Here is a 16,491-nt window from a genome sequence, read left to right as displayed (position 1 = left end):
TGTAATGATACACACCACACTGTCACTTGTTTGAAACAACTGAACAGGAAACAGATGTGAAACAATTTAACAACAATATTGAGAAGCACTAATCACATCTCAGCACAACAGCTGAAGCTGCTAAACATTAGTTTATACAAGTCAAATGAGGCGTTTACGTTGTCTGCCAACTCTATAGAGAAATGGAATTAGCACACTAGGAAAGCCTGTGGCAGTGCTAATCAGCAGTTTTTTTTCTTAAAGAAGAAATCCAGGCAAACATTTTATATTTTCCCATGCATTGGGACTGTGCCCACATTGCATGGGTTAAATGCTCATTTTTGTCTAGGGAATCATAGAATGGAGATATACTTGCCTAATCCATTGCTCCTCCAAGCGCATAATCGGTCCCTGTCGCCCTGCACGCTAGCGGTCTTGCGAATGAGCTGTTCCTGACATCATCACACCCATAGACTGGCTGAAGACATGAGAAGGCCAGGAACAATCCACCGCTGTACGTGGGGGAGCGTGGTTTTCCGGAGGATGGGATAAGTATAGCTTTTCCCTGAACACCTAAACAAAAGAAGCATTTAACCCATGCATTGCAGGCACAGCCCCACTGCATAGGAAAAGAAAAATTTAACTGGAGTCAAGCTTTTTAGCAAGCACCAGAATAAGAAGCAACCCATGAACAAGCTGTAAAAATGATTGTAAGGAGCCAGAGAACGAGACCATCATGTGGCTGGATGTTTCACAGACTTCATAACAGACACATGAACATTTGACTTAGCAGGTAGTAAAAAGACAGTATTAGAGAAGAAAAGAAAAAGGTCAAAGAACAGGACAGGATAACAGATGAGCACACTATATAAAATTCTATCTACAAATGTATTCGATATCAAACAATTGTTAGCAAAGGATACATGGATCAAGACCATCCAAGATGACTCCATGACCATTCATGTTTCATACCAACATGTACTTGTACACCTTGAAAATTAATTCCATGCCCTGAGAAACAGCCAACCCCTCACAGACCTCCAGGGTCGAACAGAAGAGCCTCTATCAAGAAATGGCATCAAGGATTTGGATGTTCAACCTTCCAAAATTTTTTACTCTTCATTTCTTCATGTATCCATAAACGTCTTACTTAGGGTGAGAATTGAGCAATCGGAACATCGCTGATCGCTCAGTTCTCCCTGCTGCTCTGAGCAGAGAGTGGTGACTGTTAGTCATCGTTATCTGCTCTGCTTACCCCCCTTCCCCTCCCCTTCACTCACTGAAGTGCTGGGCTATGGAGGGGGCGCAAGTGGCTGGCTCAGGCTCTCAGCAGCTTGCCGAGGAGCTGAGCCAGGTGCCGGTCCAGACATTTGGGTGGATCTCGTCCTTAAAGTCAGGATCTTTCCAGAGACTGGACTGTAACGAAAAAGCATCACAGGAGTGCAGAAGGATCAGAAATACAGCCAAACAAGCTTCTCCTTTAACAGCAACATGATATAAATTGCACTTCATATTTACTCCCAACCCTTTCTTACATAGGAGCTGCACTCTTCTTTCTTGAATGATATACATTTGCATGAATTTTTGGCATCCAATAAACATTCCCCAGCATCTGGGACAGACCATATAAACTAAGCCTATTTGCCTCTGCACACAACACTTTGTTCTTGCTGCTTTTAACCTCCTTGGCGGTATGATTATTTCAGATTTTTGGTGCTGAAAGCGGTACCATTATTTTGCATGGAAATATGTAGTTTTTTTATTGTAGGCTGTAATTTTTAGGAATAACTCACTGAAATCTGTCCGATGTCTATTAAACATCCTGGGGATGATAAAATTTGAAACACGAAATCATAAATTATAATCTAATAATCATAAAAAATAATAATATAATAATAATACATTTAATTCAATAATATAATCAAACCAAAAACACTGAAATTTGAAATAGAGCGCCAAGTTCGCACATCACTGAGCAAAGTCGCAAAATCGTTTTCAGTGTCTGATGACGAATTTCCCCATGAATCATTATCACTCAATTCTGCAAGTAGTTCTGATTTACTATCGCTGTTCTCTAGCTGATCTAAACCCGCTTTTGACCTAAAGGGACGCTTTTTGGACGCCATGGACTTTTCTAAGTTTCCAGGCAGAAAGAACAGTCAAAATGCAGACAGGGCACAGGACAAAGCACTCGGGACAAAATGTATGTGAAATGGTTTGAAACAGCAATGTTTTACTATGTAAAATTTGTTTAGAAAAAAATGACATTTTTAAAAATTTTCAAATTTCCTGCCGGTACCGGCGCCCGTACGTCTTGATGTCACAGGGACCGGAACACAGAAGCCGGATGCCGGCATCGGCCGGAGGAGATGGACGGGGACGCTGCAGAGGACACATCGCGGGAGTGCAGGACAAGGTAAGTGCTGCAGGAAATCCCTATGCAGCGCCGCATGGTAAGCCCGAGTGTAGCTCGGGGTTACCGCTTTTGGTACTGAAATTTTACCCTGAGCTACACTCGGGAATACCACCAGGGAGGTTAAAAGAAAGCTGAATGAAGTGTGTGTTCTCCATTCATGCAAACTCCTCCCTCTCGAAGGTCCAGAATCACAAAATTGGTCGATGATCATGGGATTTTTGCTAAGGTGCAGGATAGCTCTTTAGAATTCAGCTTAGGTGTATGTTTTACATGCTGGAATCTGACATTTCCCACTCAAACAGGCAAAGCCAGAGAATTTATAGTGATTTTACTCCTATGCTGGCCATCAGCACTATGCAATAAAACATAATTGTGTAATTTACTAAAAAAGTGGAGCATGTTCACTTTGCAAAATACATTTTTACTTATCTTCATGAAAGAGGTGAAGCTAGGTGCAAGGAAACTTTAAAAAGAAAAAAAAAAAAGAAAAAAAAACATGATGCACATGTTCCACTCTTTTGGCAAATCAACCGAGAGAGTAGAGAAAAGACTATTTATGTCTCCTCTATTAAACAAAAAGTCTGGGAATTTTTTACCCCCTCTTACTTACTCGATTTGGGTCAATACCATTTACTTGTCTAAGCTGTTCGAGAGTCCACTGAGATCTTCTCACAAAGCAGGATGAGCCTTCAAACTGTTTAACCTTGGTAAGGTAGACTTGCGATGGCCTCTTGTTTGTCACTATAAACAAAAACACAAACTGAGTAGAATGACAATGCCTACTGTCAAATATCATATACAGACATATCAAATAAACTGATGTTCATTACTAATAAATACATAACTATAACAGAGTCATTTCTTACCCATGTTAAAAGTGCATTGCCTAAAAACCAAGCAAAGAAGAGATATACTATCACACAAAGCTGATCTGATTCAGAATTACATTTTTTTAGGCCAGACTAGAAAAATTAACCTCACAGTTTGTATTTTACAGATTTAATAGGAATGTGCACAATATATGCAATTAAAATTTCACTTAAAATTGGAAATAGTCACAAACCATATTTAAATACATACCTGGTTTGAGAAATAAAACTACTGCATGTTTATTACTAAGTAAAAGAATTGCAGAAATGATCTTTTGGCTTTGCCACAAAATACAACATCACGGGAAGAGGTGGTCAACATTGCTTTCTCTTTGACTTCCTTTTTTGTACACATGATTGGTTGAGCCTTTGGCTTTCACCAAGGTGAGTCAAACTTTGCTAGCATTACGACTTTATTATACTGGCAAAGCCATCGTTCTTTAATGGAAAAAGGAGGAGCCTCCAGCACTGTCTTTTTAAAAACTAATTGATGATGTGTTGCCTCTTTATAAAAAGGAGAGGGCTGATCCAGCCAGTGAGTATATTATTTTTCAAATTCCTTTAACAGACCAAGCTGTCCAGACAAAGTAGAAGCTGGAGGGTTGAGACAAACCATTTACCACTGACAGGGGTGCTTACAATGAGCAGCTTTTACTCATTTGTGAAAACCTTTGTCCCTAGGGTGGAAAAAATTGTTGCGGTTTAAAACAGTTTAGCTCGAGTTCAGATTTAATTTGTTAGTCAAGTCTAACACTACTCTCTCCCCAGACTGACAATGCTGCTATCCAGAAGTGTCTCTGTTGCTCCTCCATCCAGAGTGAAGACGCCCTAAGACAGAAAGTGTAATATTGGCCAGATCACCAGGTGAAAAAAGCTTAAAAAAAGAAAACAAATGCAGCCACTATCTTTTAAGTGACACTAAACAAACCTATTCTCCAAAAACAATCAATACACATACACAATTAATGATTCTGTAGTCTATTTTCATTAAATGATTTCTTACTGTGGTTTTCTGCCTCCTTGTAACATCCTCTAAGTCAGGGGTCCTCAAACTGCAGCCCGCCGAGGACATTTATCCGGCTCACTGGCAGGGGCGTATTTGCCGCGAGAAAGGGACACTAAGTACAGGGGCGGGCAGAGGGCTGCTGTACCTTACCTGGCTCCGTGTCCCAGTCCCACGACGATCCAGTCCAGGAAGTGCTGCTCCTTCATTCACTCTGGCCACTCCCTCACTCGATGTTCGCGGTGCCGCTCGGCCCCGAGGCCTCACCGGTGATTGGGCGCAAGAACTGTAGCTCAGGAAAGGCACACAGGCGGCCAATCATCTGCGAGGAGGCGGAGCCGAGCAGCCCCGCGAACGTCGAGTGAGGAGGAGGCCGGAATGAAGTAGGACAACTGACGGGTAAGTGTGCCATGCAGATGGTGCTGCTGCAATCAGGTATGCTGGCTGCAGCAGCACCATGCTGGAACAGGGGTCAGCAAGTTAAGTGTCATTGGTGTCAGTGGGAGGGATAGTGCCCCATCATTGGTGTCACTGATACTGATGGGGCATTATTCCTCCCACTGACACCAACGATGGGGCACTATTCCTCCCCCCACTGACACCAACGATGGGGCACTATTCCACCCCCCACTGACACCAATGATGGATTACTATTCCTCCCACTGACACCAATGTTGGGACACTACCACCCCCTCACTGACACCAATGACGGGGCACTATTCCCCCCACTGACACCAATGACGTACTATTCCTCCCACTGACACCAATGTTGGGACACTACCACCCCCTCACTGACACCAATGACGGGGCACTATTCCCCCCACTGACACCAATGACGTACTATTCCTCCCACTGACACCAAAGATGGGACACTATTCTTCCCACTGATACCAATGATGGGGCACTATTCCTCCCACTGACACCAATGATGGGACACTATTCCTCCCACTGACACCAATGATGGGACACTATTCCTCCCACTGACACCAATGTTGGGGCACTATCCCCTTCCCCCACTGACACCAATGACGGGGCACTATTCCCCCCCCACACTGACAACAACGATGGGGCACTATTCCTCCCCCCACTGACACCAACAATTGGGCACTATTCCTCCCCCCACTGACAGTAATGATGGGGCACTATTCCTCCCACTGACACCAATGATGGGGCACTATTCTCCCACTGACACCAATGATGGGGCATGATTCTTCCCACTGACACAATGATGGGGCACTATTCCTCCCACTGACACCAATGATGGGGCACTATTCCTCCCACTGACACCAATGATGGGGCACGTTCTTCCCACTGACACCAATGATGGGGCACTATTCCTCCCACTGACACTAATGATGGGGCACTATTCCTTCCACTGACACCAATGATGGGGCACAATTTCGCTCCATAAGACACACTTGGGGGGAAATGTCTGTGTGCCTTATGGAGCGGCTGGCCCAGTATTCCCACCGCCGTTGTATGTCCGCAGTCTCTTGTCATCTCCCGTACTGTGTCCGCATTTGTTCATAGTTTTTTTTTTTTAAACTATAGTCCGGCCCTCCAACGGTCTGAGGGACAGTGAACTGGCCCCCTGTTTAAAAAGTTTGAGGACCCCTGCTCTAAGTTCTGAACCTCTCCTTTTCGGACCTCACTTCCATCAGTTTGGAATAAGCAGTGCACGTTAGTTGCAGTCATATGCACTGCTATATGCACACTACACATCCCATAGACCATGGTTCATCTCAGGAGTGAGCAAGAGAGGGTGGCTACAATCCTACATACAGTGGGATCATGGAGAACAAATGTAGCCACCCTCTAACAGGAAGCTGGACCACAGCAGGAAAAAAAAATATGAAGATTTCAAGGAGGGTGAGAAGTACTTTTTGAGAGTTAAGAATATTAACTTGAATATATTTTTCTTTTTAAACAAGTTACTTTTAGAATTTGTAAGTTGCAATATATAACATTTTTGTTTTTGCGTTCTATACCACTTTAGGTCCTTTGCTATGTAACACTGACTCCTAGGTTCGTTGACCCCATATGCTGAAGTTAAAAATGGTTATTTCGCACGTTTGATACCTTTTTCATTTGTTTCTGTTAATGGCTTACACCTCGTGCGGACTGTGCGCCTGACTGTTGATTTGAAATTGTAAACTTGAAAAAGTGATTCTAAAAGGCATATTTTTTTTTTAATTAACAAACATGTCTATACTTACCTGCTGAGTGCAGTGGTTTTGCACAGAACAGCCCCAATCCTCTTCTCAGGTCCCCCGCAATCTCTCCTGGCTCCTCCCTCCTGTTGGGTGACTCCACAGCAAGCAGCTTGCTATGGGGGCACCTGCTGCTCTGTGTGTCCATTTACACACAGAGCTGTGGCTCGGCTCTGCGCACTCTCTCTTCTCATTGGCTCCAGCTGCTGTCTCAGTCAATGAGAAGAGGGAGTCCCAGGATAGCCAAGAATCCTGTGCACGTTGCTGAATCGAGAGGGGGCTTAGGTGAGTATTTGGGCGAGGGTGGATGCTGCACAGAGAAGGTATTTTACCTTCATGCACAGAATGCATGAAGGTAAAAAACCTTCAGCCTTTACAACCACTTTAACAAAACATAATGTATTAAATAAAAAAAAAAAAAAAAAAAAAAAACACCACTTTAAAAAGTGCTCTACTCACTTAAAGCTAAACTCCAAGTAAACTGCTAAATACACAGTTGAAAACACATGATTTGCCTTATTGATCCAAGGATTTGCAATTCCGCATGGCTACATTTGGGATCTATTCTCATTATGGGGTCTAATAGACCCCAGATGTCTCAAGTAAAGATAATCTGTCACTGGCTATTGCTATCATAATGGATATTTATATTGCCTGTGATAACAAAATTGTCAGATTGAGGGCAATAATTCTAGCAGCAGAACTACTGTGTAAATTTAAACTGGTAACCTGTAAAGGCTTTTAAAGTGTCACCTATGGACAATAAAATGAATGTAGTTTGTTGCAGTTTCATGGGCGTGCACAATTTTAACGTGTGATATGTTTGGTATCTACTTACTTGGCTTAGCATCATGTTTTATATTTTGCCAAACAATTTGGTATTGTATTGTGTTTTTGTGCAATAAAACTCAAAAGAGGTTTTTCCAAAAACATTCCATTTGAAAAAACGCTATGCAAATGCCATGTGACCAAAAACTGCAACACCTATCATTTTATTCTCTTGGGCCTCCAATTTAAAAAAAAAATTAAAATGTTTGAGGGTTCAAAGTAATTTTCTAGCAAAAAATACAGATTTTTACATGTAAACAAAAAGTGTCAGAAAAGGCTTTGTCTTCCTATCTCATTTTTAGGCAGAGTCATGGCAGTGAAGATGAATGTTTTGCCGAAATTGTTGTACTTGTCTCAAGCACTCCCAATCTCAGTCTCGAAAACTTTTCTAGATCGTTTTCAACGTGTGATTAATAATTTAATTTGGCGTAATAAACATCCTCGTTTCACTTCATCAATCCTTTACCAATTGCAAAGGATGGGAGGCCTTGGTCTTCCCAATTTCTGACTCTATTACCTGTCCTGCCCACTTCGCACAACTATCGCAATGGGCGACTATTAACTCCCAAGTGCCTTATCAGATTTGAATCTCAATCTATACGTCCGTTCTATTTATATGTATTTTATGGACAAAAATTCCTCCTCGCATGTTGATATCCCATAACTCTATTGTTGCCCACTCATTGATGCTTTGGTCCAATTATAAATTTAAATTAAATCTTACTTCTTCTGTCCCACATGGTTCATCATTTTTTGGGGACCCGAGATTCATCACAGCATTCTCATCTCCACAGGCGTTTCGTTGGTGGTATGATAATTCCTTTATCAGATTCTCTGATTTTCAAAGAGGAGGGTCTTATATCACTTTGAGATGCTACGCGCACTTTTTGATATCCCACTCGGAAAATGCTATCATTACAGGCATATTAGACATTTTTTTCATACACCTTCGTCCCCGATTACTTTTTTCGAACGTACTAGCCGTGACTAGGGCAGGGGTCTTATTTCGGATTTGTATCGTCTTTTTTTGGTGACTATCTATCCCTCATATAGACAGAATTGGGAGGCGGATGGTGATGTCACTTTTTCTGAAGAGGACTGGGACTCCATGTTGGATAGTATACATAAAAGCTCTATTTACCTTTCTGTACGGGAGACGGCCCTCAAAGTACTAACCCGCTGGTATTATACCCCTTCTAGGCTGAAAGTCCCGGGGACATCCCACCTGTGTTTCCAGGGTTGTGGCCTAGCTGGTACCTTGGTGCACACATTTTGGGCTTGCCCAAACCCTTTGTTGGTATGGCACAGGGTTTCCGAAGTGGCCTCTGCTGTGGCAGATGTACCTGTGCATCTGTCTATGCAGTCTTGCCTGTTGGGAGCTCGCATCGCGGGAATACGGATGGGGCTATGAGACTAATCCATACCATCTGTGTTTCTGTCCTGTGGGCCATTGCCCTGCACTGGAGGTCGCCCATGGTGCCATTGTCCTTGGTTTTGCGGAGAGTTGATGCAGTGATACTCATGGAGAGAATTCATTACATGTTACTGAACAGGATGCAGTTATTCGACAGAAAGTTGGAAGTTTGGAAAACGCATAGACATTTACATTGAATTCATTATAGCAGTGTCCAGATGGAGAGCCTCAATGAATCTTCCTGCCAGAGTCCAAAATTTACATTTAAATGCTCGAACAGATCATATTCCAGTGTTCATCACTAGGCAATTAGCAGCATGTATAAAGTAAAAGCAATTTATACACCATTTCAGTCTGATCTTACCTTAGAAGAGAAATGTGGAGGCCAACACTACTGATTTACCCATCTAAAAATGCTAACTGCCCATTCACTAAACAAGAACAGTCATGGAAAGAAGGAATTCTAACTTGACCAGGACTTTTATTTCATGCATGTTTGTTTTTGATCTTTGAAGGACTAAAGTATCCAAGCCAGGCAGCCAAATATTTTCAGAAGGAAGTGAGCAATGGTAGCCGTCATACTTTTCTCTTATGATAGGTGTACTACTAATGTCACATTATCTTCTGGATTGTTTATTCCTATGGATAAATCAGCTGCAATAAAGTAATCACAGTACTCAGCCTAAAATTGACAATCTCCCGGTGGATACTGATGGAGAGCAGCCTTGGTTCTGTTTTTCACCGTTACCGTCTCCCGACCCTCTCTCTTCTTATCTTTCACTACCTCTACAATTGTTTTTTTCTTCCCCCTTTTTTTTTCTCTTCTTTCTTAGCTCAGATTTATATATGTGGTTGTAAGGCGTTTTCTCATTTGGTTTCATACATCTCGCCCGGGGATGCCCCCTGGAAATGATGCTTTTTCATAACTCTGTACTTTGTGTTGTCGATCCCTCCATTTTGCTGTTGTATGGAAACATTTTCACTTATCCCCATGGCTCACCGCTACATTTGTGCTATTTTTGTTTTGTTCATTTACTTAAATATATATTTATTATGTCTCATGCTTTGTTCTGTTCAATTTTGATGAAAAAATAACAAAGACAAATTTGCCTTTAAAATTGACAACCTTACTGGAAGAGTTGAGGATCAAAAGTTTTCAAAACCGATATTATAAACTATGGGTCACCTTACCTTTTGGAATAGTCAACCACTATATAAACCCTACATTTAGAGGTGGTATATTTGTAAATGAGTTAAATATAACCTACCATTTTATACAACCCATCAAATATCTGTTTAATCAATATTTAAATGTTGACCATTTGTATGAATTTTCCTATTTATATATATATGAATTGTGATGCAAGAAGATTTCCTTCACACAGTTTAGACTGTTGGTCCAATCTAATCTAATCTGATCCTGCCCAAAGATGAATCATGCACAGTGTAAATGTATGATAGGGAGTGCAACATTTGTAAGCATTTTAACACATCTGCCTATCTGCCCTGCAAATTCTGCACATTTTGGGGCACACTGGGGAAAAAAGGTACAGTTTATCACCAAGGGAGAAAAAGCCACTTCACAACAGGAACTATGATATTTCCTGAATTGGCTTTATTCCCTTATCACACAAGGACTACACGGATTTCCTTGTCCTTAAGCAAGTTAAACAATTACAGAACATACTGGGTGAGTGCAGGCACAAGTAAACAGAAACACATTGCTGGTTACTGTACATGGGGGAAGTCTGGGAAGCAGACACTTTGCAGCAGATGTGGCTATGACATTTGTATGTGTATATGAGCAGGTGGTCTAATACAGAAAAAAAATGCAAAGAATATGCCTGCTGACATTTTACCATTTCCAGGTACAGGATTCTTAGTTGATGTGTTTATTTATCACAATAATGCCTTGGAAGACCACTAATCTCTTTCTAGCAATTTTGCTTATTCACTTTAAAAAAAAAAGTTACTTCATTTATTTAAATTAGGCCTGCAACTAACAATTGTTTTGATAATCAATTAGTTGGCCGATTGTTTCAATTATTTGGATAAAAACCTCAATATACCATTTTTTCTTTTAATTATAATAATTTAATGAATAAACGGAGTGTATACACACAAACTACAGAATAAAATACATAAACATTACACAACTGTACACATATTTAAAAAGCAGTACACAAAAAAACCACATCACAGCTAGAAGTAAAAAAAAAGTGGTGTGCAATTTAGTTAATATGCATTTTTTTTAAAAACATATATTCTTGAATATCTATATGTAGTGGCAATTATAAATAGTCAGCTACGTGATTAGGGAACAAAATATCTAAGCCACTCTCAGAATAACAGAAGAGATATATAAACCTATAGAGATTGAATCTGGTACATATCATCAGACTCCGAGATAAAAATTTTTGTTAAAAAGACCAAAAATTTAAAAAGGCCTAAAAACAATGTTTTGAGGATTTAGACCAGACTGTAATGTGAGGGTTCTTCAGAAAGTCTCCACATTAAAAAAAAAATTGCATATATATATATATATATATATATATATATATATATATATATATATATACACAGTGGGGATCGAAAGTTTGGGCACCCCAGCTAAAAATTTGTATTAATGTGCATAAAGAAGCCAAGGAAAGATGGAAAAATCTCCAAAAGGCATCAAATTACAGATTAGACATTCTTATAATATGTCAACAAAAGTTAGATTTTATTTCCATCATTTACACTTTCAAAATAACAGAAAACAAAAAAAATGGCGTCTGCAAAAGTTTGGGCCCCCTGCAGAATTTATAGCATGCACTACCCCCTTTGCCAAGCTGAGACCTGCCAGTGTCATGGATTGTTCTCAATCATCGTCTGGGAAGACCAGGTGATGTCAATCTCAAAGGTTTTAAATGCCCAGACTCATATGACCTTGCCCCAACAATCAGCACCATGGGTTCTTCTAAGCAGTTGTCTAGAAAACTGAAACTGAAAATAGTTGACGCTCACAAAGCTGGAGAAGGCTATAAGAAGATAGCAAAGTGTTGTCAGATGTCAATATCCTCTGTTCGGAATGTAATTAAGAAATGGCAGTCATCAGGAACAGTGGAAGTTAAAGCAACATCTGGAAGACCAAGAAAAATATCAGACAGAACAGCTTGCAGGATTGTGAGAAAAACAATTCAAAACCCACGTTTGACTGCACGATTCCTCCAGAAAGATCTGGCAGACACTGGAGTTGTGGTACACTATTCCACTAGAAAGAGATACTTGTACAAATGTGGTCTTCATGGAAGAGTCATCAGAAGAAAACCTCTTCTACGTCCTCACCACAAAAATCATCGTTTGAACTTTGCAAATGAACATATAGACAAACCTGATGCATTTTGGAAACAAGTTCTGTGGACCGATGAGGTTAAAATTGAACTTTTTGGCCGGAATGAGCAAAGGTACGTTTGGAGAAGAAGGGGCACAGAATTTAATGAAAAGAACCTCTGCCAACTGTTAAGCATGGGGTTGGATCAATCATGCTTTGGGGTTGTGTTGCAGCCAGTGGCACAGGGAACATCTCACGAGTAGAAGGAAAAATGGATTCAATAAAATTTCAGCAGATTTTGGATGGTAACTTGATGCCATCTGTGAAAAAGCTGAAGTTTAAGAGAGGATGGCTTCTACAAATGGATAATGATCCTAAACACACCTCAAAATCCACGGGGGATTACATCAAGAGGCGTAAACTGAAGGTTTTGCCATGGCCTTCACAATCTCCTGACCTCAACATAATTGAAAATCTATGGATAGACCTTAAAAGAGCTGTGCGTGACAGACAGCCCAGAAATCTCAAAGAACTGGAAGATTTTTGTAAGGAAGAATGGGCAAAGATACCTCAAACAAGAATTGAAAGACTCTTGGCTGGCTACAAAAAGTGTTTACAAGCTGTGATACTTGCCAAAGGGGGCAGTACAAGATATTAACTCTGCAGGGTGCCCAAACTTTTGCAGACGCCATTTTTTTGTTTTCTGTTATTTTGAAAGTGTAAATGATGGAAAAAAAATCTAACTTTTGTTGACATATTATAAGAATGTCTAATCTGTAATTTGATGCCCTTTGGAGATATTTCCATCTTTCCTTGGCTTCTTTATGCACAGTAATACAAATTTTTAGCTGGGGTGCCCAAACTTTCGATCCCCACTGTATATAGAAACTTTTTCAAGACCTCTCATACGATATTATGCATGGCAGCTGCAGATAATCCCTACTGTAAGGCATTCATTTACAAAGCGAAAAAGTGAAAGTAATATTTATAAACTTATATCTTACACGGTAGAAGTAAGGTATACAGGATATTTTAACTGAGAATCACAAATGAAGCTACATGAAGGGTGGCATTAAAGGCTGAGACTTTTTTGCATGATATACATTTTTTTAAATATAATGCACACTACCGGTAAAATTTTACTTTACATTTAATTGTAATGCCTTATATTACCTCCAGATCTTTGTTATCTTATGGGTTGTACAGGATGCCAGGTATGGGTCCTGGAAGGCAGATGTGTCTCCTTTTTATGGGTTGTGGTCCCTTTAGGGGGCCAAAAAAGCTCAGCTGAAGTACTCATGTATTCTCACCCATGTAGGGTGAGGGGTTCCGGGGTGCTATGATAGCGAGGGGACAGCTGATTCGTAGAAATTTTAGGTCCTGATGTGGGACATGGAAATCAGAGTTTCTAAGAGATTTTGAGTGAAAAGAGCCTCCAACCCTGATTATGGGTACTTTGGGTAAACTTACCTGCAAAAGAATTGGAAAGACCAGGAAACAGCCAGCAGGTGACTCTGAGGTGTTAGAGAAAGGACATACGGTGGCCATACACTAGACAAAAAAATTATTCAAATATCCATCATTTGGACAGTTTGATCATTTTTCATCCAATTAATGGGCACAAATAGGAAATTGGTTTTGACTTTTTTGAGCAAAAAAAACAAAAAAAAAAAAACAACAAAAAAAAACACAGGAAAAGGTTGGGAAACCTCTGCCGAACAGGCAATTAAATGAAAGGTTCATTTGTTTCTCACCCTTTATAAGAAAAAAAAAAATATCGAACTGTTCATACTGCACATACATGACAAAACAAATGAAAAACTGTTTCAATTATGTCCATTGAAGGATTTGTCATTTAAAATTCAGTCATTACATGATGGAAATATCATTTGCTCTCACAGCTGAGTGTTTATTAGAAAACAAGTTTGAATGATTTTTGCAACTAGTGTACAACCACCATTAGCCATGTGAGGATTGTAGACTGGTTTTGTTTGCAAGCCTGCCAAGTAGCTATCACCTGTATGGGCAAATCATTTGTGGCCAGGGCATTAATCAAAAATCCTATACAGCTTATATGTAATATTAACCACTTCCAGTCCGCAGAAGTACTGCTACAGGCCGGCACGAGTGCGCAAAACTATATATATATATATATATATATATATATATATATACATACACACACACATACACGTGAATTTGCAGTTCCGGGTAGAAGGCACACACGCGCCCTGCCTGCACCGCCATTCACAGCCTCGGCTGTCATTCACCGGGTCCCGGCCGGTGATTACTCACTGGTGCCCAGTGATTGCTGAGCATCGCCGACTGTGGGGAGAACTGTACTGTAAACAATACAGTTCTCTCACCTGTCAGCTCCCGCACACTGCATTGCATGCCTACTACAAAGCAGTGTGCTTACAGTGAAGCCCGCTATGTAAAACAGCACACAGTTAACCCTTTGATCACCCCACATGGTAACCTCTTCCTGCCCAGTGTCAGTGGTTTTTATTAGCACTGATCACTGTATTGGTGCCACTGGGGATATCAGTGACACCAAGTTAGTTCCTCCCAGTTTAAAAATGCCCGCCGCAGTCCCGCTATAAGTCACTGATTGCCGCCATTACTAGTAAAAAAAAAAAAAAAAATCCCAGTATATATACCTCCATTTGTAAACGCTATAACTTTCACGTAAACCAATTAATTTACACATATTGGAATTTTAGTAGCAAAGATGTTGCAGAACACATTTTGGCCTAAATTTATGTCAAAATTTGATTTACATTTTTTTTTACTGGACATGTTAAAAAACATTTTTTGACTTTTTGGTATGATTCTCAAAATTGTCCATTTTTTTTATAGTACAAAAAATAAAAAATGCACAGGTGATCAAATGCCACCGAAAGAAAGCTCTATTTTAAAAAAAGGACACAAATTTAATTTGGGTGCAACGTTACATGACCGCGCAACTGTCAGTTAAAATAAAGCAGCGCTGTAACGCAAAAAATGGCCTGGTCAGAGAGGGGGGTAAAATCCTCAGGAGGGCAAGTGGTTAAGGGCAGCTGGGGAATTGTTTACCATGATTAGCCCAGCCTATACTGCACTGGGAGATCTCATTACCAGTTGTAAACTAGTTGTGCACACTGCCAATCCCAATCAAGAACTAAACATCTCAAGGCTTGGGTGGTACAATAAATGTTAATGCATAAAAACAAATGTAAATTAATGAAACATACATCAATTATAGAAAATATTTTGTAGAATATATATATATATATATATATATATATATATATATATATATATATATATACACACACATATATATATATATATATATATATATATATATACATACATAAATACAGTAGGGCAAAAAAGTATTTAGTCAGCCACCAATTGTGCAAGTTCTCCCACTTAAGATGAGAGAGGCCTGTAATTGGCATCATAGGTAGACCTCAACTATGAGAGACAAAATGAGAAAAAAAATCCAGACAATCACATTGGCTGATTTGGAAAGAATTTATTTGCAAATTATGGTGGAAAATAAGTATTTGGTCACCTACAAACAAGCAAGATTTCAGGCTCTCACAGACCTGTACCTTCTTCTTTAAGAGGCTCCTCTGTCCTGCACTCATTACCTGTATCAATGGCACCTGTTTGAACTTGTTATCAGTATAAAAGACACCTGTCCACAACCTCAAACAGTCACACTCCAAACTCCACTATGGTGAAGATCACAGAGCTGTCGAAAGACACCAGAAACAAAATTGTAGACCTGCACCAGGCTGGGAAGAATGAATCTGCAATAGTCAAGCAGCTTGGTGTGAACAAATCAACTGTGGGAGCAATAATTAGAAAATGGAAGACATACAAGACCACTGATAATCTCCCTCGATCTGGGGATCCACGCAAGATCTCACCCCCTGGGGTCAAAATGATCACAAGAACGGTGAGCAAAAATCCCAGGACCACACGGGGGGAACCTAGTGAATGACCTGCAGAGAGCTGGGACCAACGTAACAAAGGCTACCATCAGTAACACACTACGCCGCCAGGGACTCAGATCCTGCAGTGCCAGATGTGTCCCCCTGCTTAAGCCAGCACATGTCCGGGACCGTCTGAAGTTTGCTAGAGAGCATTTGGATGATCCAGAAGAGGATTGGGAGAATGTCATATGGTCAGATGAAACCAAAATAGAACTGTTTGGTAGAAACACAACTTGTTGTGTTTGGAGGAGAGAGAATGCTGAGTTGCATCCAAAGAACACCATACCTACTGTGAAGCATGGGGGTGGCAACATCATGCTTTGGGGCTGTTTCTCCGCAAAGGGACCAGGACGACTGATCCATGTACAGGACAGAATGAATGGGGCCATGTATTGTGAGATTTTGAGTGCAAACCTCCTTCCATCAGCAAGGGCATTGAAGATGAAACATTGCTGGGTCTTCCAACATGACAA

General features: G+C 40.4%; 1 protein-coding gene across 1 annotated transcript in view; it reads right to left on the bottom strand.

The window, feature by feature from the left end:
- Positions 1–16,491, bottom strand: part of STXBP6 (syntaxin binding protein 6) — a 107,597-nt gene that overhangs the window by 19,600 nt on the left and 71,506 nt on the right. Inside the window, exon 3 of the mRNA XM_089671278.1 lies at positions 3,006–3,136. Coding sequence (XP_089527404.1) covers positions 3,006–3,136 — 131 coding nt within the window. The remainder of the gene's footprint in view (positions 1–3,005; positions 3,137–16,491) is intronic.

This window comes from Staurois parvus, unplaced genomic scaffold (assembly GCF_062004578.1).
Source record: "Staurois parvus isolate SC_StPar_1 unplaced genomic scaffold, SC_StPar_1.0 ptg000104l, whole genome shotgun sequence".
In the NCBI taxonomy this organism is placed as follows: Eukaryota; Metazoa; Chordata; class Amphibia; order Anura; family Ranidae; genus Staurois; species Staurois parvus.
This window is presented reverse-complemented; position numbering and strand designations above follow the sequence as displayed.